The sequence below is a fragment of the Passer domesticus genome, chromosome 13, assembly GCF_036417665.1.
Source record: "Passer domesticus isolate bPasDom1 chromosome 13, bPasDom1.hap1, whole genome shotgun sequence".
Lineage (NCBI taxonomy): Eukaryota > Metazoa > Chordata > Aves > Passeriformes > Passeridae > Passer > Passer domesticus.
This window is the reverse complement of record NC_087486.1, coordinates 10,681,096-10,707,452: the sequence shown is the minus strand read 5'-3', so window position 1 is coordinate 10,707,452 and position 26,357 is coordinate 10,681,096. Positions and strand designations below refer to the sequence as shown.

Genomic DNA, 26,357 nt, shown 5'->3' with positions numbered 1-26,357 from the left:
GTCAGTGAGGTTGGAAAGGACCCCGCAGATCGTCGCGTCCAACCCGTGACCGAGCAGTGTCTTGTACCTTCCATGGTGTCAGAGTGCCCCGTCCCTCAGACCCCGGCAGGGGCCCGCACTCGGTACCCCCGGCAGCCGCTCCCCTCGGGGTAACCGGGCTGCTGCAGGCACACACGGAACCGGCTGGGGCTTCCGTGAAACCTTGCTTTGGGTCAGCACCACGGGTGAGCCAGGAGCTTCATGGAGTGTCCTGCTCACCCAAGCAGGGCAGTTGTGAGTTCAGGAGTGAAAGGGTTCCTCGTGTCACTCTGTAGCACCTTCCCGCAGCTGCCACTGGCCTTTCAGCAGGCTCAGCTAAAGCTGTGAAAGAGCTTTCCTGACCCTGACACTATTTTCTCAGGCAATACATGCTTGACAAATAATAAATTGAATAAATAATATTCTAACCCTAGGGCCAAAATCCCACTCAGTACCTAGTGGCACTGGCAGAAATCTCACAGAACTGACACAGATGTCAGTTCAAAAGCTGAATTGTATCACTGCAGAAACTTAGTCCTGCTCTTCATAAGGCTAATTCACATTTTCAGGTGGCTTTTATGGCTGATATTTTTCCCCACCTCTAACTAATTAAAAAAAATAGTGCATCTTTTATGGCATTTTTTGAACACTTGTATTTAAAATTATCTTTTATCCTGGGTTGGAATCACACAGCTGTGAAAAATCTCAAAGGTAGAAAATGAATAACCTAATAGGAGTTAAATCATAAAATCATCCTTAAGCCTGGCCAGGGTCAGCTTCAAGGGATTAGCACCTGAAAGGCAGAAAAACTGTACCACACCATCACAATTTTCCTGTGTGGAAGAACTTAATTGGTAAAATAGCTTATTTCAGGATCTTTTTTTCCATGCCTGATCCACACTAAATACATTTTATTATTTATTTAAAATTCTTGGCAATACATTATATTATTTATTTATTTATTTATTTATTTAAAGTTCGGAGACTTGCTCTTCAAATAGAATCCACACAGGCACAGGTTGAAACAATGTCAGTGCACATTTTTATTGCAATGAAAACAGAGGGCAATGACTGACAATTACTACAGCTTCATACAATTATTAGCAGATCCAGCAAGTCAGCTGAGGATCCAAGGCTGCACAGAGAGACCCCAGAAAAGGTGACAGAGGTTACAGACGAGGGACAGGGAGATGACCCCCATGTCAGTAAGAACAATCCAGCTGGGGCTTCCCTCATTTCCACTATGCTCAGACTCCATAAGGCCTTCAAATTATGTGATGTTGTTATAAGGACATTCCACTCCCCTGAAAGATTATCAGATCTGCTGCAAAAAATACTAAAGTGTGATGCTAGCCTGAGATCAATGGTTTAAGTAAGAAAAATGAGACAGGTTAAAACACTGTATTTTTAAAAACACTGTATTTTTTCTTATTTAAAAAGGAAAAACAGGTTTTAAGATACTGAAAGGTTCAAGAGTACAAAAATATTTACCTTTTAGAAATACCCAAGCCTACAATGACATAAAATAAGTCTCAAAATAACAATCCTCATAAAAATTTGGCCACCTATATTTAACTCAAGTCTTCAAACCTGTCCTATGCTGATAAAAAGGCTTTCTTGAGAAATTAAGTTACATCTAAACAGTACATCTTTAGCTTAACTCTGTAAAAGTAAAAGCAAGGTTAAATACTGCTGTTATTAGAGAAATTGATTGAGAAGGGATGAGAAGATCAGGAGTCACAGGTTCTCTTATGCCATGTTACATTTATGGCAAAAGCATAACTGCAGGAAATTAAAAATAGTATTTCAACTCCCAAAAGCAGCTTGAGTTAATTGCACAAGTTCCTTGCAGTCGTTATAAAGCTTAATATTTGTGCTTGGACTTCAGGGAGAGCCTCATTCTTGTGCCAAGAGCCAGCACAAGACAACCTACCCTGAACTCATGCATTAGAGATGAGACACTGTGCTTTTGTTAGCCCTTACAAAAGGTGAAGCAGGGCTGATTTTTATTTATAGAGGAGAAAAATCAGTCTACCAAGTCTGACAGACTTAAAGTGACCAAGAAGTGCACATACAGCCAATAAATAAAAAAATAAGAGGAATCACACTCTTCAAACAATGTAGTGTTCATAAAACAGTAGTAGCACAACTCTGAGCTCTACATTTATCGTCATCCAATCGAGTTTTGCTGAACCTAAAAAAAAAACCAAAAAACCAAACATACATAATCTGTAGGATTTGAAAAACAAAACGCTGGTTTTTGTTGATGTTTGGGTTTTTGGGTTTTTTTTAAAATAAGAACCCCTGTGGTCCCAAATTAGTCCTTTTAAATTTTTAATAGCTGCAGGTCAACATATCCAGTACAGAAAATCAGATTTTTGTAAGCATCAAATCGCTTTTAAGTTTGTAAATGCTACAAAGGTTTTGTGAAAGCTTTTGAAACTGCAGTGAGTGTTCTCTGAAGGTGCAGAACAAAGTGGTATGTATTCAAAGAAGAAATTAAATACTTTGTGAAAAAGAAAAAACAACACCCCAAGAGAGCTAAAAAACTGCTTATGCCCACATACCACTAAAAACCTGAAAGCTATAATGCATGGCACATTGGGACAGGATCACGGACTTGCTACAGCTCACTCTTCTGTTGAAAGTGGGTGTGACCCACCAGAAAGTCAGCAAACTACAGTCCTTTCTCAGTGCTCAAGATTTTCCCCCTTCCCCAAAGACGCTGGAGATTCACAAAGCTGAGGGTTTTGGGTGGGCTCAGGCTTTATGAAAGAGCAGCAGTTTTTACAGGAACAGGGGGATCCCAGGTCCTGGGAAAAGCAAGTGACATCTAAAGCCACTCTGATGGTGTGTTTAACACCCATGTCCTTACAGGGAAGTCTGTGTCTGCTCTGCTACAAATGAATTTTGACTCCACTTAGTCTATGGGCTTTGGTCACAGACTTCAAGGGAGGCCAGGATCTTTCTTTCAGGAAAGGCAGACACCCAGCTCCCCTTCCTCCAGTCAACACACAAAGTGAGAAAAAACACCAGCATTAGGTTTGCTTTTTTTTTTCTTTTCCCTTTCAGCAGCTTTTATCGAGTACCTGACTGCCTGGAGTCACTGCTGTGGTATTTCTAAGGCTCACTTCCAGCTTACTCCTTGGCTTGTGCTCAGCACAGGCAGGCCCCCGTTCCTCAGCAGGGGCTGTGACTGCTGACAAAGGCCAGGGAACAGGACACGGAATGACAGACTAATGGTCCTACAGGAGCAGACAGCATCTGCTCAGTGTACTACATCATCTGGGGACAGCAGCACGGGGGACAACGACTGTGGTGCAGTAGCTGTTGGGTTTTGTTCAGTTTCCTCTGGCAGCAAATGCATTTTGAGATGACTGTGTTCTTCTTTCAGCCCCTCTGAGAGGTGTGTCTTTCTTCACAAAGGTGTTATCAGACTTTTAGGACTCTCCTTGGAACTCCTAATGCCAGTGGTTTGTTGCTCATTTCTGAAACTGAAAGCAAGTAAAAGACTGAGAACGTTTTCCAGGATATCATCAGACACTTCCCTCTCCTACAAGCACCACTGCAACAACTGTGTTACACTGCTGGTATAAACATTAGATGAAATATAATGTTCTGCACAGTGTGCCTGGCTGGATGGCAGCAGCAGTGCAGCAAACAACGCTTGGAACTTGAACATCATTCAGCAACTATAATTCAGTTCCTTCAGGCTGTTGATCCAAGAAGCCTCCAAGGGGAATCTGGTTTGAATCTGGGATTTCCAGCTACAGGGCTGAAAAGCCATACGTGAGACATATAAGAATTGTGATAAAGGGCAACATGTCCTTTCTCAAGGAAAGACCTAGCAATTTTTCTTTTTCTGAAAGCATAATGACAGCTCCTTATGCTGACCAGGAATTAGATACAGGGAATTCTAGCTTTTTCAAGCTATTATTGCTTACAGGGGCAAATTCTGTTCCAATAAGAGTTCTCACTGAGCTAAATGGTGGCTATGCAGCTGCTCTTTGATTAATTCAGTTCCCCTCTGCTGCTCTAAGAATTTTTCTCACACTGTAGGGGAAGTGCATAGATTTGAGCAGAAATATTTGCTTGGGGTACCCTAAATAGCAATGTTGGTGGGACAAGAGAACTGTCATAGCTTACAGCTAAATCATATAAACCAGAGGAAAAGCTGTCCTGGCCTGTCTCTGGCTGCCCAGAAAGAGACTAGAATGTTGAAATCCTGCATTTAATTTAGAATAGTACCTAAAGAACTTACACTGGAAAAATGAAGGGTCTCATAATGCATATAATCCTACTAAATAAACAGTTTAAAGGAATAGTTTAAATAAAAGGTTAAGGAGAGTAAATGATAGAATAGGATGGAAAATGTCTGGACATCTGAAGCAACAGCTTCAAGGTGCTGTGAAGGTCAGCCTTGCTTTGCCAGAACACATCAGCGCTCAGGTTTAGACATTCTGGAGAAATTGTATGATGTCATTGTCTGTCAAATTAACAACTCAACAGTCAAAGAAAACAATTTGAAGGGCACTTTGAGAGCTTTGAAGTTTTGCAGTGGACCTGAAGAAACATGTTTCCTGATTGTGAAAAGGACTGTGTTCTAAACTCCTGTGAAGAAGGATGAATAAAAGCTGCCTTACCATTTCACCTTCATCATCTGCTCAAAGCTCTCGGGCAGTGGATTGCCAAAGCTCTCGGGGAGAAACAGGGTCAGGATCCCAATCAGCACAGTCAGGCTCCCCATCAGGATGTATGGTAGGAATCTGTCATAGGCACCTGGCAGAACACAGAACATTCCAACAGCACTCAATGTCCACAACTGACAAACCCACATGTAAAGTTTATATTCCAGACATTGCTGTAATGCAGAATTAATTGGAATAATTATCTGAGAGATTCATCAGTATCAAAGGTGAATCCAAAGTTGAATTACATCTATTACCTGCCAGCAAAAGGACTTTTCAATTTTAAAGCTTCAACATGTGCTGTTGAACATGGCCACACCTGCCATAATTTCATGCTAACCTCCACACTTGTGTAGCAGCTAAAAACTTGGGTAATTTTTTTGTTTGTTTGTGGTTTTTTAAATATTTTCAACTGGGATAATCAACATCTTTGCAAGGCAATAGCTCTGCTGGAGCCTTCAGTACCACACTGTCATCAAGAACCAAATCCTCTGTTAAATAATATGGGGGAATAAAATTGCCTCTAAGCAGTGAAGCACTAATCACTGCCTGAGATCATGTACCCTGCTGGGCTGATGCAAAAGAAGGGAAGAGAGTAAATCATCTGAACAGGTCAGTTACAGACTAACACCTCATTAATGGGGAACTGCCTTAAATCCTTCCTTGCTGCAAAGGGAGAGAACATCAGGCTTCCCAAGACACTCATGAGGCTCTGACCTTAGTCTACGCAGAAAATTATTTTGGACTTGAAGGCAGCAGCCTCTGCCAGCAGCCTCAAGCTGGCACACAACTGTTTAGACAGGATGCAAGATCCTCAAGTCACAACAGCACAGCACTGAAAAGGTCTTTCAGAAAAGGGATTAGCTAGGAGTTAAAGGTACTGAAGATAGAGAAAGTACCAAACTGGACTTGACAGCTTTATTTTATAGCTGGGACAGAGCAATATGCTTTATAATGTATGGAATAAATCCAGATTAAAGAGAGAACCCCTGGGTATGTCTCACAGAGCCAAAGTTTGTGATCTGATCTCCTCTGTGTTTTTGAGCTGGTGGAACTGCAAGGTCCTAATTTAGCTGTAGCAAATAGCTACAGCTGACAAGTTTCTCCTCAAATCTCTTAAAGTTTAAGAAACTATTTTGATGTCTAGAACAAGATTTTTTTAAAGACTGAGCCTATGGATACCTGGAGGAAAAAAACCCACAAAACCACAAAAAACAATCAGTAAAAATGTAATTTTGTCTACATTTCTCTCTTAGTGCTGCAATGGAGGCTGGACACCTTCAGAAGAGTCAGTCCTGCTGACCCTTTTACTTCACATTTGCACTGCACAAGTATGAAACAAAGACAAGGTATTTTCATCATTTTTGGTACAGTGTGTTCCAGTTACACTGGAATGCAGAGGTGAGTCAACACTGCTTAGTTACAGATATTCATCTCCTCCCCACTTTCCTGGCATGGAGAATCAGCACAAACCCCTCAGCAGTACATCAGCAGTGTTTTGTCAAAGCCAGCAAAGTGAAGCTCATGTTGTATCAAAGATCTCAGCAGGAAGCAACACTCATTATGGGCAGAGAGCTGACATCGGTCCAGTGACAGCAGAAGGAAATAAATCACGTGTGAATGAAAGAAAGAGGAGATTGAGCACCCCAGACTGAACAGAAGGTATTCACTTTCACCCTTAGTCCCCTAACCTCTATCACTCTTTCCTGTCTGCAACATGAGGAACATGTATTTTATGTACTAAACAAAAAAACAAACCAAACAAAAAATATTTGTCAGTTAATATATGTGCAGCACTTATAATGTGATGGCATTGAGTGTCAAAAAAAGCCTATGAGGAAATTAATAATTCTGCTTACAGAAATATTGAGCAATAAGAAAAAGCAAAATGAATGAATGCTGAGATGACTGGCTTGGAAACTAAAAAAAAAAAAAAAAACCAACAGAAAAACCACCCACCAAAATAAACCCAACAAACCACCAAAAAAACACACAACACTTCAAGTAAACACATTTTCATGCCACTTAACCTGTATGTTTTCCATGTATTATTTTAGAGAGTACAAATCCTGGGAATGTTTAGATTCCCACCTGCCAACATACCCAGCTCAGGATGCACAGGGACAGTACCATGCAATGAATTTCCATTTCCTACTGCTGCATTTCCTTACTTGCAAGACCACTTCTTGTCACACTCTCCTGGGAAACTAACTGGCATCCCGAGATGTGATTATCATTTCAGCCACACTGCTTGCACAGTTTATAAACATCATCACTGTATTGGACCAGCTCTAACCCACTTCACTGATACATGAATGGTCCCTAAAGGAATTAAATGCCTTATCTTCTATGAAGCCCAGGGAGCTCCACTTAATTTCTACCACATGTGATGGTGAACTCACACCCAAGTTGAGAGAAGGAACTGAAAACACAAGTAAAGGGACTTAAAGCTGAGCCTGCACTGCAGAAGCTCAGACAGCTTCTCTGGGCAGTTGTGTGGTGCAAGGCACGAAGAAGGAGCTCTCACCCAGGTAAACGAAGTAAGGAGCAATGATGCTGCCCAGCCTGGAGGCCGTGGAAGTCGCTCCCACTGCCATGTTTCGCACCAGCGTTGGGTACAGCTCCACGTTGTAGACATAAAGCATTGAGAACGCTGCTGTGATGCCAAACTTCCCAAGCATCACCAGTCCAACAGAGAGGACATTCAGTTCTGGAGGAGAAAAAATAAAATCAAGGTGAATAAACAACACTCTGTGCTTATTACCTGTATTATTCCTACATCCAAAAGACTGTATTGCTGTGACTTTCCAAAAGGTCACAAGTTGGGCGCTTCAGGGTTTTTTAATTATACAAAGTATTAATCCCATCCCTAGATGACTTCAAACTCCCCACTAAGCATAATGTAGATGCTCAGGTTATTTTGTATTTTTCAGATTTTGGTTGTCTTCAAGTAAAACAGCATTCTTGAAAGGAACAAAACTCTGTATTACACAGCAATAAACTAGAAGCTTGAACCAACCCCTTTTTCACAAAATCCTGTGGAGATTTACACACAGTGAAATCCAGATGCAGGCTTTTGTCACCTGGAAGCACAACCAGATAAATCACAGTACACTTTCAGCTTTTATTTTAGAACTTGGTTCCCCCTGAACTATATAAAGCTCAGTAATTTGACACAATAAATGAGAGTCGAGTGTGACTCAGCATATATAAATGCAAAAGAAAAAACCTAAGGCTGCAAGGGATCAGCATAAACTTGACCTCGAATTCTAAACTTGATCCTGGTTTCCAGTAATTCTGCAGAACTGTTACGCAGTACCACAACATATTTTGAATGTTTCATATACTTAAGTCACACGTTTAATTTTGTACCTGCAGGAACCAGCTGAATGAAGAGGACAACACTTCCCCCTAAGAACAAGACGCCAGACAGGGAGTAGCGCCGTGGGAGGGAGCGGAGGAGAAGCCAGGCGATCACATACGCTGGAACTTCAATAACAGCCGAGAGGAAACAGTTGATGTAGGCATTTCCATGCCAGTCTGGAGTGCTGAGGGATAGGCCAAAGTAACCAACTGATGTGAAAAACCTGAGAAAAGCAATAAAAACAAATTATTCCAGAAACAGCAGTCTCTGAACGCCTCCAGTGCTGCCTCAGATGTTGTTACAAAAACAGGATATCGCAAAGCACTGCCACAGGCACTGTGGCTTAAAAAAGTCTCAGTGGCAACTCCCTCTTTCTAATTCTGTCATCCCATTCAGTGATCATATCCACAGCAGCTTGAAGACACCTCAGATTTCTCTGTCCTTCCTGCATACACTACACCAAGTAAAAAGTTTTGTGGAAGTTGTTTACAAAGACTTTTCACTGCAATGGACTCAACAACACAATGAAACTCTTGCAAGCTTCCCAAGCCAACTGCATTCCTACTTGTAGCTAGTGTCAGGATCTCCCACCCTCAGCAGTTCTGTTATGTCTTATTTAATCTTCACAGAGAGCTGGATGATCAGATTTCAGATCTCAGGAATGCCTTGCCAAATGTGTTAGCCAATTCCTTTCTGCTGGAGTGAATATGGACAGAAAAGAGTTCTGGATTGTCTATACAGCATTATTGGGTCCTCATTTCTCATGCCCAGGCAGGGACCATCACTGAGATGGGCACAGTACAGAACAGAACAAAAATGCTGGCCATGGGTCTGGCTCTTGTTATGTCACTGAGTTGCTGCCTTTGCTTCAAGAACATTTCTCTTCAAATAGAGATTACAGAGATGGGGAGCATTAAAAAAAAAAAAAGGCCACGTACTTAAAAATACAGAAGTTGTTACGTATAGTTTTCTAACTATTTTACATCTGAGTCAAGGCTACTGTCTCCATATTCTTGTGTATTAATGCAGTGTGGGTGTGAGGACACTGAGGGCCATGTACCAGCCAAGGACCACTGGAGCTGGGCTCCAAGGCTCAGACTTATTATCTAAACCTGTGGCATGTGCCCTCAAATCAGAAACTGTTCTATTGCCTGGGTACTTTAGGAATACACATTTCCTTACCACAAAAGTAATGACATAATAGTAATAGTTGCAATGTTTCGGGTTCGAAATAGGTCCAGAAGGATAGCCTTCTGCTGCTGCTGAGGCTTCGAATCCTGCATCTGAAGGAAAAAGGAAAACAAAACCAAAAAAATTCCCACACACCTAAGAGCATAACAACCTCTGCTACCCACAGTCCAGGAGTTATGGAGTTATGACTATCAGGGGGTAAGTGGTCAGCCCAAGGGCCACTTCTGCACCAGGGAGCACAGTCCTCAGGTGGAGCTTGTCTTTGCACCCAGCTGTACTCATGGGAGTTTCCACTGCACCACGAAGATTAATTAGAAAGGAGAATCAGCTGACCAGGCAGATAAGTTAACGTTTCCTTAAGGATCTCACAGGGTGCTTCCACAGGTAACCTCAGCACCAGAGGCATTGTTCTGTCCATTCTCTGCACTGTCCATTCGACTCTCTTGAGCCTTCATAAGTGATGTGAAATGGATGCAGGGAATCAGCCAGTTTTGCTGCCTGCCAGCACCCTGACAGGGGGAGCAACAGATGAGAAAGGTTGGTGAGGCCAGGGCACATTGTAGGAGCATCACCACCTCTGACTGGAGATGGAGGGTCTAGTTTGAGGCTTGAAGCAGGAATCTTCTGGGTGGCATTAGGGTTCCTTTCTGCCTGCACACTTTGCCCTTGCTAGGGCAAAGCCAGAACTTGTGGCCAGGCTTCCCCCAGGCCCAAAGAACAAACCACCCTGCTTCTCCCCACAGGACTATCCAGGAGATACCCTTTTCTAGGAATAGATGATGGTTTCCAAGGAGTCTTTCTATTAATGTTTGAAAAATACTTCCAACATGAGACTTGGCATGCAGACATCTTCCTCAGGCTTTTTTGTACAGACACTTTGGCACATAAAATTTCCATGAAGCAAGTGAGTGTCTCCTTGGTTTAAGAAAATATGCAGGAATGATAAAATGCTGCAGTCCAAAAAAGTAATCCCTAGTTTGTAAGACATCTGAGGCCTGGCTGTGAAGTAAGGGAAGTGCTTTTCCACGGCTGGTGTAGAATGAGCTTCCCATAATTGGAACATGCACTTCAATTTACACTAAAACTTTCACTTGGGAAAGAGATCTTCAGCCAAAATATAAGTGTGACAGTCAAGTGATGGATCCTTCCCAGGGGAGGGGGAACTCCCAGCATCTTTGTCCTGCAGAGGAGCACACGGTGCTTTGCTTTCTGCTCTCTCTGCCACAAAACAAAGGTGGCAGTATAAGGCAGCAGAGGGAGATCCGACCTAGAGACACACTGTCACTGCTGAGCAGGGCTGGAGAGTCTGCACAAATAAAATGTGCCTTTGTGAGGAGCTCCAGTGAGGGCAGAGCCAGTAGAGGGAGAGATGAGCACAGGAACCAGCCATCCCACTGTGGCTGTGCTGCTCCCTGGCTTGCTGGGCTGCCAGGTTTGCACTAGACTTTCTTCTTTTAACCAACAGGTATGACATACAGAAAAACCAGCTTTGAAGAAGAGCTTGATGTTCTTCACTGTCTTCACTCACATCATGATTTTCAAGTCCCCTTGTAGCACTCAGGTGCTTTGGCTGGTTTGGGCAACCTGAGGAGTCCCTCAGGCTCCACAGAGCCCCAGCTCGTGTGGATGCTGACTCAGGGTCCCCCACACAGCCCCCCTGCAAAGGGCTCTTGCTGAACTGCAAACTGCTACAAAAGCACCAAACTGAAATGGGCACAAACACATTCTCCTTGGGTCTTTGCAGCGCCCAAAGGATGAAGCAGTCTGGGTCACCCTTGCTTTGAAAACCACAATAAACCACTGCTGAGAAAGAGAATTTTACTGTGAAAAGCAAACAAATAAAAACTCCCTCTGGGTTCTCACTTTGATCTCTCTGATCACTTTGCTAACCCAGCACTTACCACAGGCCAACAGTCACTGCCAGCCCAAGAGCTGCTGGTGCAAACCAGCTCCTTGCTGGCATTTCCCAACAAGTCAGCCGGCCAAATGGGGAAGTGCCAGTGAGATAAAGCACCAGGATGTATGGAACATACCTCTGCAGTGTCAAAAAGCACAGCTGGGGCTGGAATGCCATTCATTTTTGCAGCCTTTTGGATAATAGCTTCTGCCTCCTTGTATCTTCCCTGGGAGATCAGCCACCGAGGAGACTCAGGAATGATCCTATAATAAGTTTCAGAATAAATGATTCAATGTTTTCCCAAAAGTAACAAGTTATAAATAACAGATTTATTGTGCCTAGGAGTTACACTCGGATCTCACAGATTGCTTGCAGCAGGAGACAGCCAGCACAGAAGCATGTGGGCAATGTAATTCAAATACCTGGGACCTATTGTCATGCTAAAGTAGATGCTTTGTCCTCAGTGGTTGGTTTTTAAGGAATATTTGATGTCCACCAGATGTCACCAGATAGACACAAAGGATGGCAGTAGCTTAGCCAGTGTGAATCAAAAATATTCTTAGGAAACTGCACACAATGTGGAAATGCTTTAAATATGCACAGCATGTATTTAAAGGTTCTGTGTCATAGGAATGTTATATACAAACCTCACCATGTTACCACAGCTCTGAGGCAGATTCTCCCAGGCAGAGGGCAGGGGCAGTGTTCCCTTGCAGAGTTGATGACATTTTCTAATCAATTACAGGCACATGTTGAATGAATTAACACCAAGTGCAGGACAGAAAACTTTAACTTTGCTGAAGTTTAACTTTGGTCTTAACAGATGCTATCTTGCTCCCTTTAGCCAGCAGCACTTTTTCCTCTTCTTGGAAAAATGCAGGTCAGGCACTCCTTTTCTGATGAGCCCCAAAGACTGACTAAAAGCCAGGTCAATAATTACAAACATCAGATGATTTATATCTGAACATTAATCACTAATGGGACTTTCTGTAAGATGAGCTGCCTCCACTGCTCTTCTTACTGGGAAAGCTGAGGATCTTGAGACTGCAGAGATAATACAGGGAACCTTCTGGAGAATTTGGAAGGGAAATGAGTAAAAGAGCAAGAACTGTACAGAGCAGAGGGATGTGCAAATCACATGGCCCGTGGAAGCAGTGGGTCCACATGCCAAAATGCCAGCTGACACCAACCTGCCTTGGCAGAGCTTTGCCAGGGCACCTTGATCCCCTTCTACACCAACACAGGCCCCAAAGTGCCTCAGAGGAAGTTTTTGGCTCTTTTAAGTGTAAGCTTTTGAAAGTCCTGGGAATTCCCAGCCCATAGATTTCGAAGCAGGACTCTGAAGCCACGCTGTGGGGACAAATTTCCTGTGCCTCACAGTGCCTGTTTTACAGCAGACATCTGAGAGGCTCTCACCCAGAACCAGCCTCCCCAGAGAACAGTGCTTGGTGCAGAGGGAAATGCTGCTGTGATGAAGGAATTTGAAATAAGCAAACTGACCCTTAAACAGAATCAGACTGTCTTTAAAATCCAATGACAGCAGAGGTGGAGATGAAAACCATTTTAAAGGTTTGGTTTGAAGACTGAGGTTGAAAAAAACCCCAACTAAGCAACAAACCATCAGATACTTCTTACAAGACTGGGACATGCAGGAGGTGTTTTAGACTACAGAAGAGTGTGTCTAAATCACTCAACTCTTACAAAGATCCCAATTGCTCACTTATAGATGTAACTTTTTCAAGATAGAAAAAAGAAAGGAGTTCCCTGAATAATATGAAAGAACTCTTCCTGTTGTGAATTAAGAGTGTGAGTGATACCTTGCTTTTCCTTTCCTATTTTCAAACACTTGTCCCTTTAGAAAACAGCAGATGCCCAAGGCAGCAACGGAATAAGGCTGTCCTTCTCCAGTGCTTCTGTCCAGTTAAAAAGAGCAGGACTGCAAGTACACAGCACCAGCGAGGCTCTCTAGGTAGTTACTCGACTTAAAATTGGCAAGAAACACCAAACAAACAATGCCCCCTCAAGGCAGAGCCTTCCCACAGGGTGAACAGAAGAGTGGCCCTCCTCCCTGCCCCTCTGCCACCACCCAGCACACAGAGCGTCAGCGGGAGGAGGGAGGGGAAGCGTGGCCTGGCATGGACTCACCACCAGAGCGGGATGCAGAACAGCCCCGGGACAGTGAGCGCCAGCAGCAGCATCCGCCAGTCTCGGATGAAGAAAGCAAACAGTGGCAGCAACATGTAACCAATTGCAAAAAATATGCAAACTCCTAATGTAGAGAACAGAATACGAACTGATTTGCCAAGAATTTCTGTGCCTGTTTAAAACAAGGGAGGTTGGATTAGCATTTTAACTCTTGGTTTTCAAGCATGACTAAATACTTTATTGCATTTACAAACAAAAAAAAAATAAGCTAAACAATCTTAGAAAAGAGCACCACAGCACAGACACGCCTGTACAGAAAAGCTGCTGGGAGTATTGGGAACCTTCGGATAAAGAAGCTACTTCTGTTTGCTTTGATTAGTGCCTTGGCAGACACAGATAAGGACAGGCATGGGGGATGGCTGGCAGACTTCCAGGAGCCTTCCCCACACACTTGCCTAGGACACATCCTGCTGCCCCACTTAACCCATCCGGATTTAAGATTAATTCACTGCTGGGCACTTCTCAAAGAGCAAAGGTCTGAGCACACAGACTGGCATGGGATGGAAGGATGTGAATTTGCGGTAAGGTGGAAACAAATTTCCCTCCTATTTTTGGGAACAGAAGGAAGGTTGGAATGTTGGATCAGCACACCAGGGGCTGAAGGACAGAACCAGGGAAGATGCCATCCTCTAGTAATGTTACTGTCCCAGTAGCCAGGCAGCAGTCAGGGAAAGCATCCTACAGCCATTGCACCATGCAGCAACCTAATATCGAGTAATGAAAACTCAGACAGTTCTAAGCCTTCCACAGCACCCTTCTTTTATAATAAAACACCCAGCCACTCCTTAACAGAATCCAGTGAAGCCCACAGGTCCACCTCACTTCTCCTTGAGCTCTCAGCCCCTGGTCTGCAGAGCTCTCCTTCACATTAGCAGCACTGCAAGGGCCATACCTGCCACAGTTTGATCTGGACTCAGTTAAAACACAAACAACACTGGGCAAACTGAGAGTCACAAAGTGTGGAGAGTGTACTTGGGCTGTGTATCATGGCAAGAACTCCAACACTTATTATTGAAGAGAAGATGGAAAAAAAATACCCAAGACTGGAAAACCCTCCTATTAGATCATTACACGAATTCTCATTTCAGAAACCTGGAGTAACTGAAGAAAGTCACAGCAAGAAAACCTGAAAATAAGAATTTGCTGGGCTAAAATGACTGTGAGGGGATAAATGATACAATCTTCCTCTTGACTTGCTCTTGTTTAGAGGGGCTTTATTGGGAGAGGTCTGATACTGGACACATTGGTTTAAGCCTGTTAACTGTTACATTACAATTTGTGTCAATTCAAAGCTAGTATGAGATGACATCTCTCCTGCTTTTCCTCCTCCCTCATTCTCCTGGCCATGGACTAACAGTTCTTGTACAACACCAACATGCCTCCACAAACCTCTGTAGTGTTTTCCAGTCCCAGAACCTGAACACAACAGTTTTGAGCACAGAGAACAGCTGACACTAAAGCTAAGAGACAAATTTCACAGCAGGTGGTTGAAAAAACCCTAACATTGACTACAGAATTTCACCAAGAGCTCAGGGGGAACTATTTCCATGAAGGTGGGCAATAGTGCAAAGGGCAGCATGAGCCTGGGTGGCCAAGGATGCTGAAACAGGGTCTGAGCTACACATGGGGAGGCAACAGAGGTCTGGATGTTCAGAGTTTGAGTGACAAGAGAAACCTGTGCTGAACTTGGAAAAAAACCCACTGCACTAGGGGATGGAGGGTGCCAGGGCTGCAGCACAGCCAGGGTCAAGGGGCCTTTGTAGGTGCTGGTGCCACTGCTCCCCTGCCAAGAGCAGGACAGCCCTGTCTGCTCTCGGATGAAACAAGGGGAGCATCTCCAGCACATCCTGTAATCAGGATGGGCTTTCTCAAGGAGTTACTTTTCTTTTTATGGGGATATTCTCCTGTTTAGTACCTCCATCATGTACAGCTTCCTGGAAGCTCCTGGGTTTGCCTTGCCACAGGCAGAAGTCCCAGTGCTGATGGGGACACACTGGCTGTGGAGTGTAGGGTGGGAAGGACCCTCTGTAAGTACCTCCCTCCTTACCCATGAGGGTCTGACGGCTCACTCAAACGAGGAAGCCAAGGTCTGAGTTAGTTTAGATTAACCCTGCCCTTAGACCCAGCCTCAAGGCTGCTGGGGAGTGGCCAGCACTGCTGCCAAGTGCCCCAGGAATCTGCCTGTGGCACCTCTACAGGGGAGAGGGAGGCAGAAGAGACAGCCCGATGGGGCAAGGGCCAGCAAACAACAGCTAACCATTAAACAAGCCTGATGGCACTGGGGGAAACCCAGTCCCCTCTCTCTACAGAAGGACCATTTGCCCACTGGGGTGTTCCTGGCCCTCCCTTCCAGCTTTGCTTCTGCTGAGCACTGAGACAGCATCCCAGTCCACATCCAGCTGTGCCCACCTTCCCCAGGAGCTGGCAGCTAAACTCCTTCCTGATCAGAACCTGCACCTCTGTGCTACACAACACCCATGTGTTTCCACAAGGATTTCAGCTTCACCCAGTGCTGCACCTCCCAGCCCTCCCTTGGCAGGCATTTGTTCCTGCTCCACCAGCTCCACACACGAATTTAACTACCAGGACAGTGGGAGCAGTGGCAATTGTGACAGCAGTGGCAGGAACAGCTCCAATGGTGATGGCAACAAGGGATCTCCCTGCTGACAGCCTGACCTTAATCCTCCCTGTGCCACAGGCAGCAGTGACTGGTGCTGCTTGGAGACACAATTCTGTATCCTCTTCATAGTTCAGAAAAGCATAATATGAAGTCAGTGCTACTTTCTCCCCATTAAACCTCATGGGGTAGGAAAGACCAGCATTAACTAGTAATGTACAATTTTAATCTAGCTCACATTACGATCTACAAATTGTAATGTTGACACCAGGGGTTTAAAACCAGCCATAAATACATATTTATACAGACTTTAAAGACAGCAAATCCCAGTTTCCCCCCCGAGACCTGCATCACTCATCCCAATAATTTGCCTGGGCAGTTGCCTTATCTGAAACCCCCATGTCCAGTGGGAGCCTCTGTGGGGTCCCCTTCCCCATGGGGTCCTTTGTTCCCTGCAGAATCCCAGGCAGCAGCTGTAGCCATGCAGGGTCTTTATTCCTACACTCCCCATAGTAAAGAAAGCAACCCTTATCTTCCAAAACTTGGGTCTGCATCACTGATCTCAGCACTGAGAGCATTCATGGCTAATGGGGCTCTGCTCTGGTCCCCTGGCACTCACTGTGCCTGGAAATTGCTGGTTTGCTCCAAGGCTTTGCACTCAGGTGTGCCCTGACCTCTCTGCAAAGGGTGCAGAGGGAGGCAGGGATGAGCCCAAAAGCCTTCTGTATCTCAGACCTCTGCTGCTGCTGCTACACCCTGAACACTGCCTTGAATGTCTCCAAAGAGGAATGAAATTGGTGTTTATTTAGATTCTCCCTGCTCTCTTCTTTTTCTCTAAACCTACAGAAAGTATAGGTTTGAAAAATCACAGAGAAAAAAAAAAGTTCATACAGGCCTAAAGTAGGAATTTTACCAGTGCACATGTACCACTGTCTAATTAAATAATTCAGGTTCAGAGGGAAAAACAAAAGTAACAGTACATTAAGCAAACATTTAATCTAATGTAAATATATTCATACCCAAAATGAAGGCCACCACGTAGTTAGAGATCTGTCCCATCCCCACAATGAGAAAGAGCACTGTGAACATCTCCCAGCTGGTGGAAAAGATCTGCAGGAAGCTGAAGCCAGTCTGCACAGCCATTGTCAAAAAAAGGATATTCTTCCTGCCAAACCTTTGGTAAAGAAAAAGATTATTATTGAAACAGCATGTAGTTATGGTAAGAGAGCACAAGGGAGAACAAATATCCAATCTCAAGTTATGCATCTTAGCACAACCTGAAGTTCTGTTCATCTTAATTTTATTATTTTTATATGCACTAAAAAATATTAAAATTTCCAAGACCAATGAGACAAATAGAGAAGAAAAGCTATGAGCAGAAACTTCAGAAAGCCACTAGACAGATTAAGGAGACTAGGCAACAGTACAATAGGGAGACACATGCAGACTGCAAGCCACACACCTGAAAGTGAGGAAATGATGGATTTTAGGCTACTGGCACCTACACTTTGCCACACCATTATGCTTTGAATGTGCTAAATAGATTTGTCAGCTGGTTCTGGTCTGAGTTGCCAGACACATTGCCCCCTTTCTCTCACCAGTTTCTCTGCATTAGGATTATGTGCCATGTGCTCCTGGAGAGGCAGGACAAGCTCAGTGCAGGTTTTCATACCTGTGGGCACAGATGCTGCAGGGGCTGCATCACCTGCTGCCTGCAGCAACCCTTCACTTGGAAAGGCTTCTGGAGCAGGCATGGGGAAAATGCTCAGGGACAGGCTCAGAGCATAACCCTAGACTGACAAAACCCCCAAATAATCCAAGGAAGCTCTTGTGGGAAGGCATGAGCCAGGCTCTCAGTGGCTCCACCAGGGCACACACACTTCCTCAAATGCTCCCACTGGGAAATGGCACCACTGGGATTTAGTGATTATCTCATCTCCCTTTCAAACAGTAACACCAACTGACTTCTGCACTGGGGCAGGAGTCAGGCGATTAAATTCAGATCACATGGAATTTCATGCTGGAGGCTTTAGGATTAAGACTCTCAGGGAGTTTTGAAACCCCTCCACTAAGCACCCAGAGGAACCCTCCTACCTTATGACATCCTCATTCCCAGAGAGCAGTCAGAGCAGGACCAGAGATCCCACCATGGGCACAGGGCTGAGGGCTGAATGGAGCAGAGATTGGCACAGGGAATGTATATTCCTCATTCAGCACTTCTAGGGCCAAAACCTCAACACTGCTGAGACAATTATCAAATACCTGTAATGATTTTTTTACATTTATCTCTACTTAGTGAGATGCTATGACAACTGCTTTCATTTTCAGGTTATCTTTTTTCCTTCCTCTCATATGTCCTAACTCTGTTTCCACCAAACCATCTCTCCTATGCAGAGATTCCATTCAAAGGGCAAATTCCTATCTTGCAGCTATAACAAGGGGTTATCAGTTAATGTGCAACAAAACCCAGCATCTTTTAAACTACTGAAAAGGCTGGATCAAGAAACAAAGGGGAAGTGGGTTGTGAAGGGAAACCCACTGCATCAACCTGCAAAGCAGCCACATGGGCTCCTTGTGGAGATCAGTCCCTGGGCTCTGAAATGCCTGAGAGAGAGAAATCCTTCACCTGGGGTAGACCAGGATGGGATTTTGGAAGAAGCCAGGCCAGTTACCTAATTTAGATCAGAACTCAGAGCACTGGACATTTCACTCCTTTTGTCTCTTAAAACAAATGTCCCAGGTGTGCCCCTGGCGTTACCTGTCTGAGAGCTGTCCCGAGATGAAGGAGCCAATGAGGACCCCCACAAAGAAGAGGGAGGTGGTCAGTGGGGCTTTCCAGTCGTCCTCACACACCAGGTTCCACTGCAAGAGAAAGTCCTGGCTCAGACACAGCCCCAGAGCAGTGCTGAGCCTCGTCCAGCACAGGGGCTGCTGCCTGGAGACACACACATTCCATGCAAGGGAATTCTGTTCCCCCACCATAGCCATGCTTCCACCCATCACCAGCACTGTTTTCTTGGTCAAGGTCACTGCTGGAACGCCCTACTTAAAGCACAGGAAAAAGAAGGGAAAGTGATTGCCCCCCATGAGGCCAAAGCACCAGCAGCTTTCTGACACAGCCCTGCTGCCTCTGGCCAGCAAAGCCAAACCTGATGGAGCCCATGTGTGCAGCTCAGGGGCTGTCCTGGACCTGTTTCCAGTACAATCCTCCCATCATGACCCCTGGACCTGGCTCCCTATGGTCCAAGATGCTTCCACCAGTGAAAGAGAGCAATGGAGAAGGGTAAGGAACCATCCCAGCTAGGGACAGCTTCCAGTTTACCTCTGCCAGCACAAAACCTGCTGCATCTCTGTAACTTCTGGGGCTGACAAAGCATATGTAAGAAGATGCACAGAATGAAATCTCTCTTCTTGCATTGAAGTGTTTCCAAATTCTGTTCCACCCCACAACCTGCACCACTGACTTGCCACCCATCACTCACAGCCTCAGGACAGCAGCTGGCTGTGGCTGCAGGCTTAGGACAGGAGCCAGTGTGGAAACTTCCACCTAAAACTACTCATAACCTCAGACAAGGTTTAAAAAAAAATAAAAATGGCATCATGAGCCTCTGTCCACCGAGGTTACAGCTGAGCATGTCTCTGCCAAGGCTTGCTCCCTTGCTGGTGACTAATCTCCTGGTTAAGGCATGCCTGCCAGGAGTACTTAGGGAGAGGCTTCAAACATGTCACTCTCAGATCAGATAATTCTACCACAATGGTAAGCTAGTTAGATCCCAGATTAAAGTGTGGCATAATTTTAATAATTAGCCATGCAATCAGAGAGCGGGGCCATTGCCCCACCAGCAGCCACCCTTTGCTCAGAGGATGGATGGGCCAAGCACAGGCAGAGGCTTGGTGATGGAGCAGAAACCTGCCATCAGAGCTGCTCAGGCTCCTCACTCCGCTGCAGGCAACAAGGAGCAGCCCTTGTGTTACAGAGACAGCCTGATGGCACCACCAGCCCTGCCAAAAGCAACCCACTTTGGACTGGTGGGTGAGCTCCACAGCTGCTGCAGAACAGGCAGGCAAGCCCCAGAACAAGGGGCAAGGTGGTGTGGTCTGATGCAGTTTGCTTTGGACTGTAATTCAGGAAAGAGATGCAATTAATGCCGATTTTCAGACAGAACAGAAGTGTGCTGCCAGCAGAGGGGAGTCAAGTGCCTCTGCCCTTTGCCCAGCCTGCAAAGTAACACCAGCTGCAGTTGTGAAAAAAGGAGCTGAGGTTAAACACACAGCCCATGCCTCTTCCTGAGGAACACACATGTCTTCAAGGCAGGAACAAGGAGACTTGTGGACTAAAATGTGCCTCCAAGACTTAAATCTGATTAAGAACAAAAAGAACCCTGTGGCAGAATTTTCTGTAAGGTATTTTCTTGTCCCTGCTGGGAAGGGAGAGGTGGTGAAGTGTGGGCACACACCTGCACTAATCTGCACTGTGTTTTGAGAAGGTGGAGGTGAGCATGTGGGTCAGTGGGGCTCTGGTACATTCAAGGATGCTAGTTGTGAAAAACAGATGCAAGGATCTGCTTCACCTGTGAAAGAAAACAGATTTCTGTAAAGAAAGTCAGTAGAAATCAAGTCCAGTATTTAAAAAAAAAGCAAAATTCAGCTACAAAAAACATGGCATTCAAAGTGCACTGCAGAGTTCTTTCACCTCATCCTGCTGCACCTTCCTTGCCCCGCTCAGGCAAAGCTGCTGACTGACAGCATGGCAGAACCTGCAGCTCACACAGACTGTTGTCAATTATCTGGGCACTCAGCACCTTGGTCTGGAGCCACCAGCACAGCACCTGCTCCTGGACCTTCAGACCTGAGCTGCTCAAGGTTAAGGATCAGTGTTTTCAAAATGTCTCCATGGTGCCAAAGGCACTTTGGCTGTAAAATAAACCCAGCTAAATAATAACTTGCCCATGAAACTGCATTACCTCCTTGGTGCCAAATGCCTCCTATCCAGGTGTTGGCTCCACTTTTTCCCATGACATACTGCAAGCCCAGCAAAAATTCACTGTACAGGGTCAAGTCTTTCAGATTTGGGGGATGTGTAAACAGCACACAGCAGCTGCCTGTCCAAAGAGGGGTTAGTGGTTACAGGAACTCACTGCATTTGACCAGAAAACACACAAACACATCAAATCCATCTGACTTTAAGTATACTTGAAGCTGATGAGTGAACAATCCACCTATTTTAGCTCCAATATCACATGGTACCTGAGCAATACAGCCCTACCCTACAGCTACACCTCATCTCCCAAATTCCAGCTTCCCATCCTCACAGGCACTCACTCTGACTGAGGCTCATGCAGAGTGATCAATCACATATCAACATGGGAAGGTTTCAGCAGTGCTTCAGTGTGCAGGGAAAAGGGAAATGTGTCTTGTTTGACCCCTTCCTCAGAGCTGCATCCATCACAGACAGCACCAAGCACACCATGGCTACAGGAGCTGCAGCCCAGCCACAGCAAAACTGCCTACAGCTAGAACTTCCAAAATGTCTCTACTGGGCTAATTATACATTAACCAGAAAATAAGTAATTCTGTAATGTCCCTAGCAAAGCAAACTGGGGAGCAAAGTTCATGTAAGATTCCAGGTAAGGCCTCTGAATGCTAGGAATAGGAGCTGCTCAAGAACGCTGTTATTAAATCACTGTATTCCCATCAAATCCCTACAGCCCTTTCTGATAAGCTCCCAGCTACTGCAAGAGCCAGTTCTGCTAAGTGCTGCTGGTAGGAACACTGTAGATGGATGAGCCTTCTGAAAAACTGAAACTGCTGGAGAAGGTGCCCTGACTGCCCCCCTGCCAATCAGAAATCACTAATTAACACCCCGAGCACAGCCCATTCACATCAGAGGAGAAAACACCAGTGGAGCCTTGTGTAAATGGGTGGGGCTGCAAACCAGGGAAAATCTGAACTTGTTTCCAAGAGGAAAGCTGACGATGAATAACTCAAGAAGTGTTAATTATTCACAGATGGCCCCATCCTGCTCCCTGGGTACCAGGTCCAGCCATGGGAGCAGCTCTGCTCCGTGCACAAGGGACAAGCACGAGCACCTCCATGCCTGAGCACAGGGTGGGCTCCAGGGCTGGGCAGGGCTCCTCTCCACTGATGGAAAAAACCAGAACAGAAAAGACCTTCAGATGCCTTCAAACCACAGCAATTCCTATCCAGTCTCTTGCCTCTCCCAAAAGCTTCTGGTTTCTGCCTTCACTAACATCAGGGCCAGAGCTGGGATAGGGGCTGAGCAGGATGACACAGGTGACAGACCAGTAGCCCCAGCAGAGCCTCTGGCACTCCCTCTGCCCTTTGCAGGGGCCCCAAAGGGGTGTCTGGGGTACATGCCATGCCCCAGTGGTGGAGAACAGCTCAGTGTGTCCCCAGGGAGCAGTGCTGGTGACAGCCTGGCTCAAGGGAGCTAACTGGATCCTAATGTCTGCTCTGAAGGGCAAAATCTGTGCTCGTCCTTGAGCCTCTAATTCATGTTGGATCTGAACATCATTATCTGGAAGTAACAGAAAAGTAGATTCAGTTCCAGAAAAGAATACCAATGTAACTCCAGGAGCCTGCCAGTAGGAAAAGGAAACCCTGCAGCCCCTTCATCTCAGCCAAGGGACCACTCTTGACCCCACAATGACTCACACTTCCACTTGCTCACCATTACTCTTACAGCCCCTTTCTTACATCATCCTGGCCCAAAGATCACCTGTGGACACCTTCACTTTTCCCCATCATCTCCACTTTAACACCACCAAAACAACTCAGTCTGGGATTCTCTGATCCCAGGGATCAGCATGTCCTCACAGACCAAGCAACACAGGTGCTGAGCTGGCATCTCCTACTTCCCTTCAAGCAGCATTTAATAACAGGATTAAATGCAACTGAACAAATCAAGTGAAGTCTCCAGGCCTTAATCCTGTACCATCAAGTTCTGTTCTTCAGTTGAGTTCTGAAGCTGTTTCTTCACTGAGCTCTTCTAGTGGCATGTCCTGGCTTGTCTTTCCTAATACAGAGAAAAATGTTGGGTACAAAAATAAGTATCTCAAATTTGTCTAAACTGCCTCTTTCCAGCATTTAATCAGTGCCTGTTTTCCTTGTTTTGAAACTAAATTCTGCATTTTTTCCAAATGTCCATGACAATTTTGAAACAAAACAAGTATCCTTCTTTTCCATCTGGCTTACAGATGGGAACCTGGCACTTGGTTTCCATCTCTGAATCTGCTGGCACGCCCCAGGCCCCGTGGCAAGCCCCACAGCTATGTCCCATCCAAATACTGCACAGAATGCTCTTGTCTGGCATCTTCCAACCTAAATTATTTACTGTTCATTAAGAAGAATCATATTTCTCCTCCTTTTGCTTCATTACTGCCTCTCCCAGAGCACGCACTGACTCTAAAACAGAGATAACTTCATAGAGACACCAGGATAAACTGACCTCCCTCTGGCATGAGAGTGGCATTGTCTGGGCCAGTGGTGGCCACCAGGCACCTGCCATGCAGCCGTGCCAGCCTGAGGGTTATGTGGGCAGCAGCCAGGCTGCTGCTTCAGCTCACCCATGGCCAGGAGCAGGGAAAGCTTCCCTGGATCTGATATTGTGAGGGATCTCCAGCCACCGAGTGCCAGCACAAACAGCAAGTGTCACATGTGCCAGTGACGTCCCTCAGAGCAGGTGACAGGAGGCTGACACCTCTGCCCACATGCTGCCTGGCGGTGGCTGAGCCTGTGTCCGCACAGCCCTGGCACAGACCCTCCTCTGCATCCTCAGGGCACACACTCGGAGCCTTTCCTGCTGTGCCATCCCGCGATGGTTTTCTGGTGGCAGATGCTGCAGCTGAGTCACAGGGACTGGTGAGGAGGGTTCCCCTGCCAGGGTGAGCCGGCAGGGATGAGGAGCGTGGCCCGGGCTGCCTGGGGCACGCGGGGCTGAGGGACCGCGAGCCTGCCAGCTGCTGCATGAGGGCGAGCCTGTTATTCCCTGAGCCCCTCACACAACGCAGAACAGCGACAGCACTCCTGCAGCTTCAGAGGAATCATTTTCCTTCTCTAACGGGGCTCCACACTCCGTGCCAGCGTTACGGAACAGCCCGGCTGTGCCTCCACACCACGGCACGGCCGGAAGACCAAACAAGCGCTCACATTGCCCGGCACCGCTGCTGTTCCCGGCGACACTCTGCACAGATGATGCCACCGCAGAGCCTCACAAACCGAGCAGACAGCCTGGCTGCGGCCAGCGCCGGCTCCCGCAGGAGTGACCACGGCACCTGCCTCCCACCCATCCCAGGTGGCGGCCACGGAAGCCACCGGCATCCCAGGGCGTGGGGCCAGCGGGCTGCACTCTGCTCCGGCCCCGGACAGGCTGGGGTGGGATATCTGAAAGCATCCATGTCCCCATTCAACGCTGCACTGAGGACGAGCAATTCCATCACACAGAAAATTTACCGGAATGCTCAGCGTGCAGCAGGAGGAAACCACCTCGTAAATTTTCAGTATCTGCCTCCCCCTGCACACAAACCTGTCCCAGAGTAAAACAAGCCGGCAAACACAGCGGGAAGGGCGAGAGCTCCTTGGTCAGCCTTTACCTGTGGCATCCCTCCCGCTGCTCGCAGCACCGTGCCCACCCGCACCGCTTCCCACGGGCACCCGATGGTTCCTGCTCCCTGCTCGCCCTCCCCCGGACAGAATGACAGGCCCTGGCCCCAGCACGGCCCGGGGCAGGGGTGGCACCGCGGCCGCGCACCTCGGTGACGATGGTGGAGCGATAGACATCGCGGCTGTACTCCCAGCCGTCCAGGCACGGCTCCTGCTCCAGCGCCTCCAGCTCCACGTCGGAGCCGGGTCGCAGCCCCAGCGCCGAGAAGTTGGCGAGCGCGGCCAGGCGGTAGCGGCGGCAGCGGCTCGGCACCTCCTGCCCGCCCCGCAGCTCCAGCGGGATGCTGGCGTTGCGCCACTCGCCGCTCAGGTTGGCCCCGCGGGGCACGACGCACCGGTGCTCGGGCGTGCCGGCCAGGAACACCACCGACATCCCGTTGAAGCCATTGGGAATGATGCTGGCGCTGAGCAGAAAGAAGACGAGGCGCTGGAAGCGGCCCCACTCGCCCAGGAAGGCGGTGGTCTCATCGTAGTCGCGCATGACGAGCGCGGAGCTCCGCGGGTCTCCCCGGGAGCCGCGCTCCGCGGAGGCGGCACGGGCAGCTCCGCCCCCGCCCGGCCCGGCCCGGCCCAGCCCGGCCCGGCCCAGCCCGGCCCCGCGGGACGGCGCGTCCCGGCCCGGGGGCGCTCGGCCAGCCCCGGGCCCTGCCCGCCCCGCCTCCCGCGGCATCCCCGGAGCCTCCCCCGGGCACCGCTTCTGCTCCGCCGCCGGCTCCGCCGCTTTCCCTGGGAGGCGTGTCCGGGTTTTTTCCATTTATTTGCCTGGGCAGCCGCAGCCCGAGCGGACAGGGTGGCCCCGGCCCCGGCCCCGGCCCCGGCCCCGGCCCCGGCCCCGGCCCCGGCCCCGGCCCCGGCCCCGGCCCCGGCCCCGGCCCCGGGCGGCTGTCTCGGCAGCAGCTGCCCCTGCGAGATCAGCGCCTGGTGGGAGCGCGGCGATGGCTCCGCCGCCCCCCGCCTTCCCCGAGCCCTGAATCCCTCCCTTGGGGACCCAGAGCAGGCTGTGCCCTGTATCGCTGCTGCAGGATGGGGGCACAGCATCGGAGCCCCCGCGGGAGCGGAGCACTGCCGGGCACCGCGAGTTAATGGACAGGGAGCTGGAACAGGAGCCAGCAGCTGGGAGCTCCGGCCCGGCGGGGTCTCTGTCCCCGGCTCATCCCACGAAAGGTAGCGACGTCAATAATGGGAGCCCTCCTACACACTGGCACAGAGGAAAACAAGGAGCAGACAGTGCTTTAGGAATCGAACGTTCTCACTGCCCTGAAATCTTGTCCCTAATGCAGCCCAGTGCTTTTTCCCAGCAGTGTTTGCTCTCGGCAACAGACAAGGTCAGCAGTGTCTGCTCAAGGAGCCTGTAGCAGCTCTGGCCTCCAGAGAGGAGCTTTTTATATTCCCATCTCCAATCCATTTACTATTCCTGCTCCACACGTGACTGGCTTTGCCCACAGTCCGATACGTGGATGGCTGTCAAAGCCATTTCAGAAATCCGAACAACGCTGTCGTCTTCTGAAATAACTCAGGGAGCGCTCAGAAACGCCTTGGTGTCTAAAACAAGCCCGGTGCTTGCCCTGCCCGGACCCTGCTCCCGGTGCCCGTGTCGGGCTGTGCCCAGAGGAGGATGCCCGTGCCGGGGTGTGCGAGGGCAGGCTGGGCACCCTTGCTCCAGCAGAGCTCACACAGGACCACGGGGGAGTGTGG

General features: G+C 47.6%; 1 protein-coding gene across 3 annotated transcripts; it reads right to left on the bottom strand.

The window, feature by feature from the left end:
• Positions 1-1,037: 1,037 nt before the first annotated feature.
• Positions 1,038-25,216, bottom strand: SLC22A4 (solute carrier family 22 member 4). 3 transcript variants are annotated; one of them, XM_064388133.1, is made up of 10 exons: positions 24,751-25,216; positions 18,739-18,842; positions 17,000-17,154; positions 13,304-13,427; positions 11,295-11,421; positions 9,253-9,353; positions 8,079-8,293; positions 7,234-7,416; positions 4,662-4,797; positions 1,038-3,512 (listed from the first exon to the last, which is right to left on the bottom strand). In XM_064388133.1, the coding sequence occupies exons 1-10, from the start codon at positions 25,141-25,143 to the stop codon at positions 3,437-3,439; spliced, it is 1,614 nt and encodes a 537-aa protein (XP_064244203.1). In that variant the 5' UTR covers positions 25,144-25,216; the 3' UTR covers positions 1,038-3,436. The 3 variants fall into 3 exon arrangements, with proteins under 3 accessions (XP_064244203.1, XP_064244202.1, XP_064244204.1); XM_064388132.1 differs by having other exon boundaries at positions 13,304-13,475; positions 24,751-25,215; XM_064388134.1 differs by lacking the exon at positions 24,751-25,216 and adding an exon at positions 20,438-21,268 and having other exon boundaries at positions 13,304-13,475.
• Positions 25,217-26,357: the final 1,141 nt, after the last annotated feature.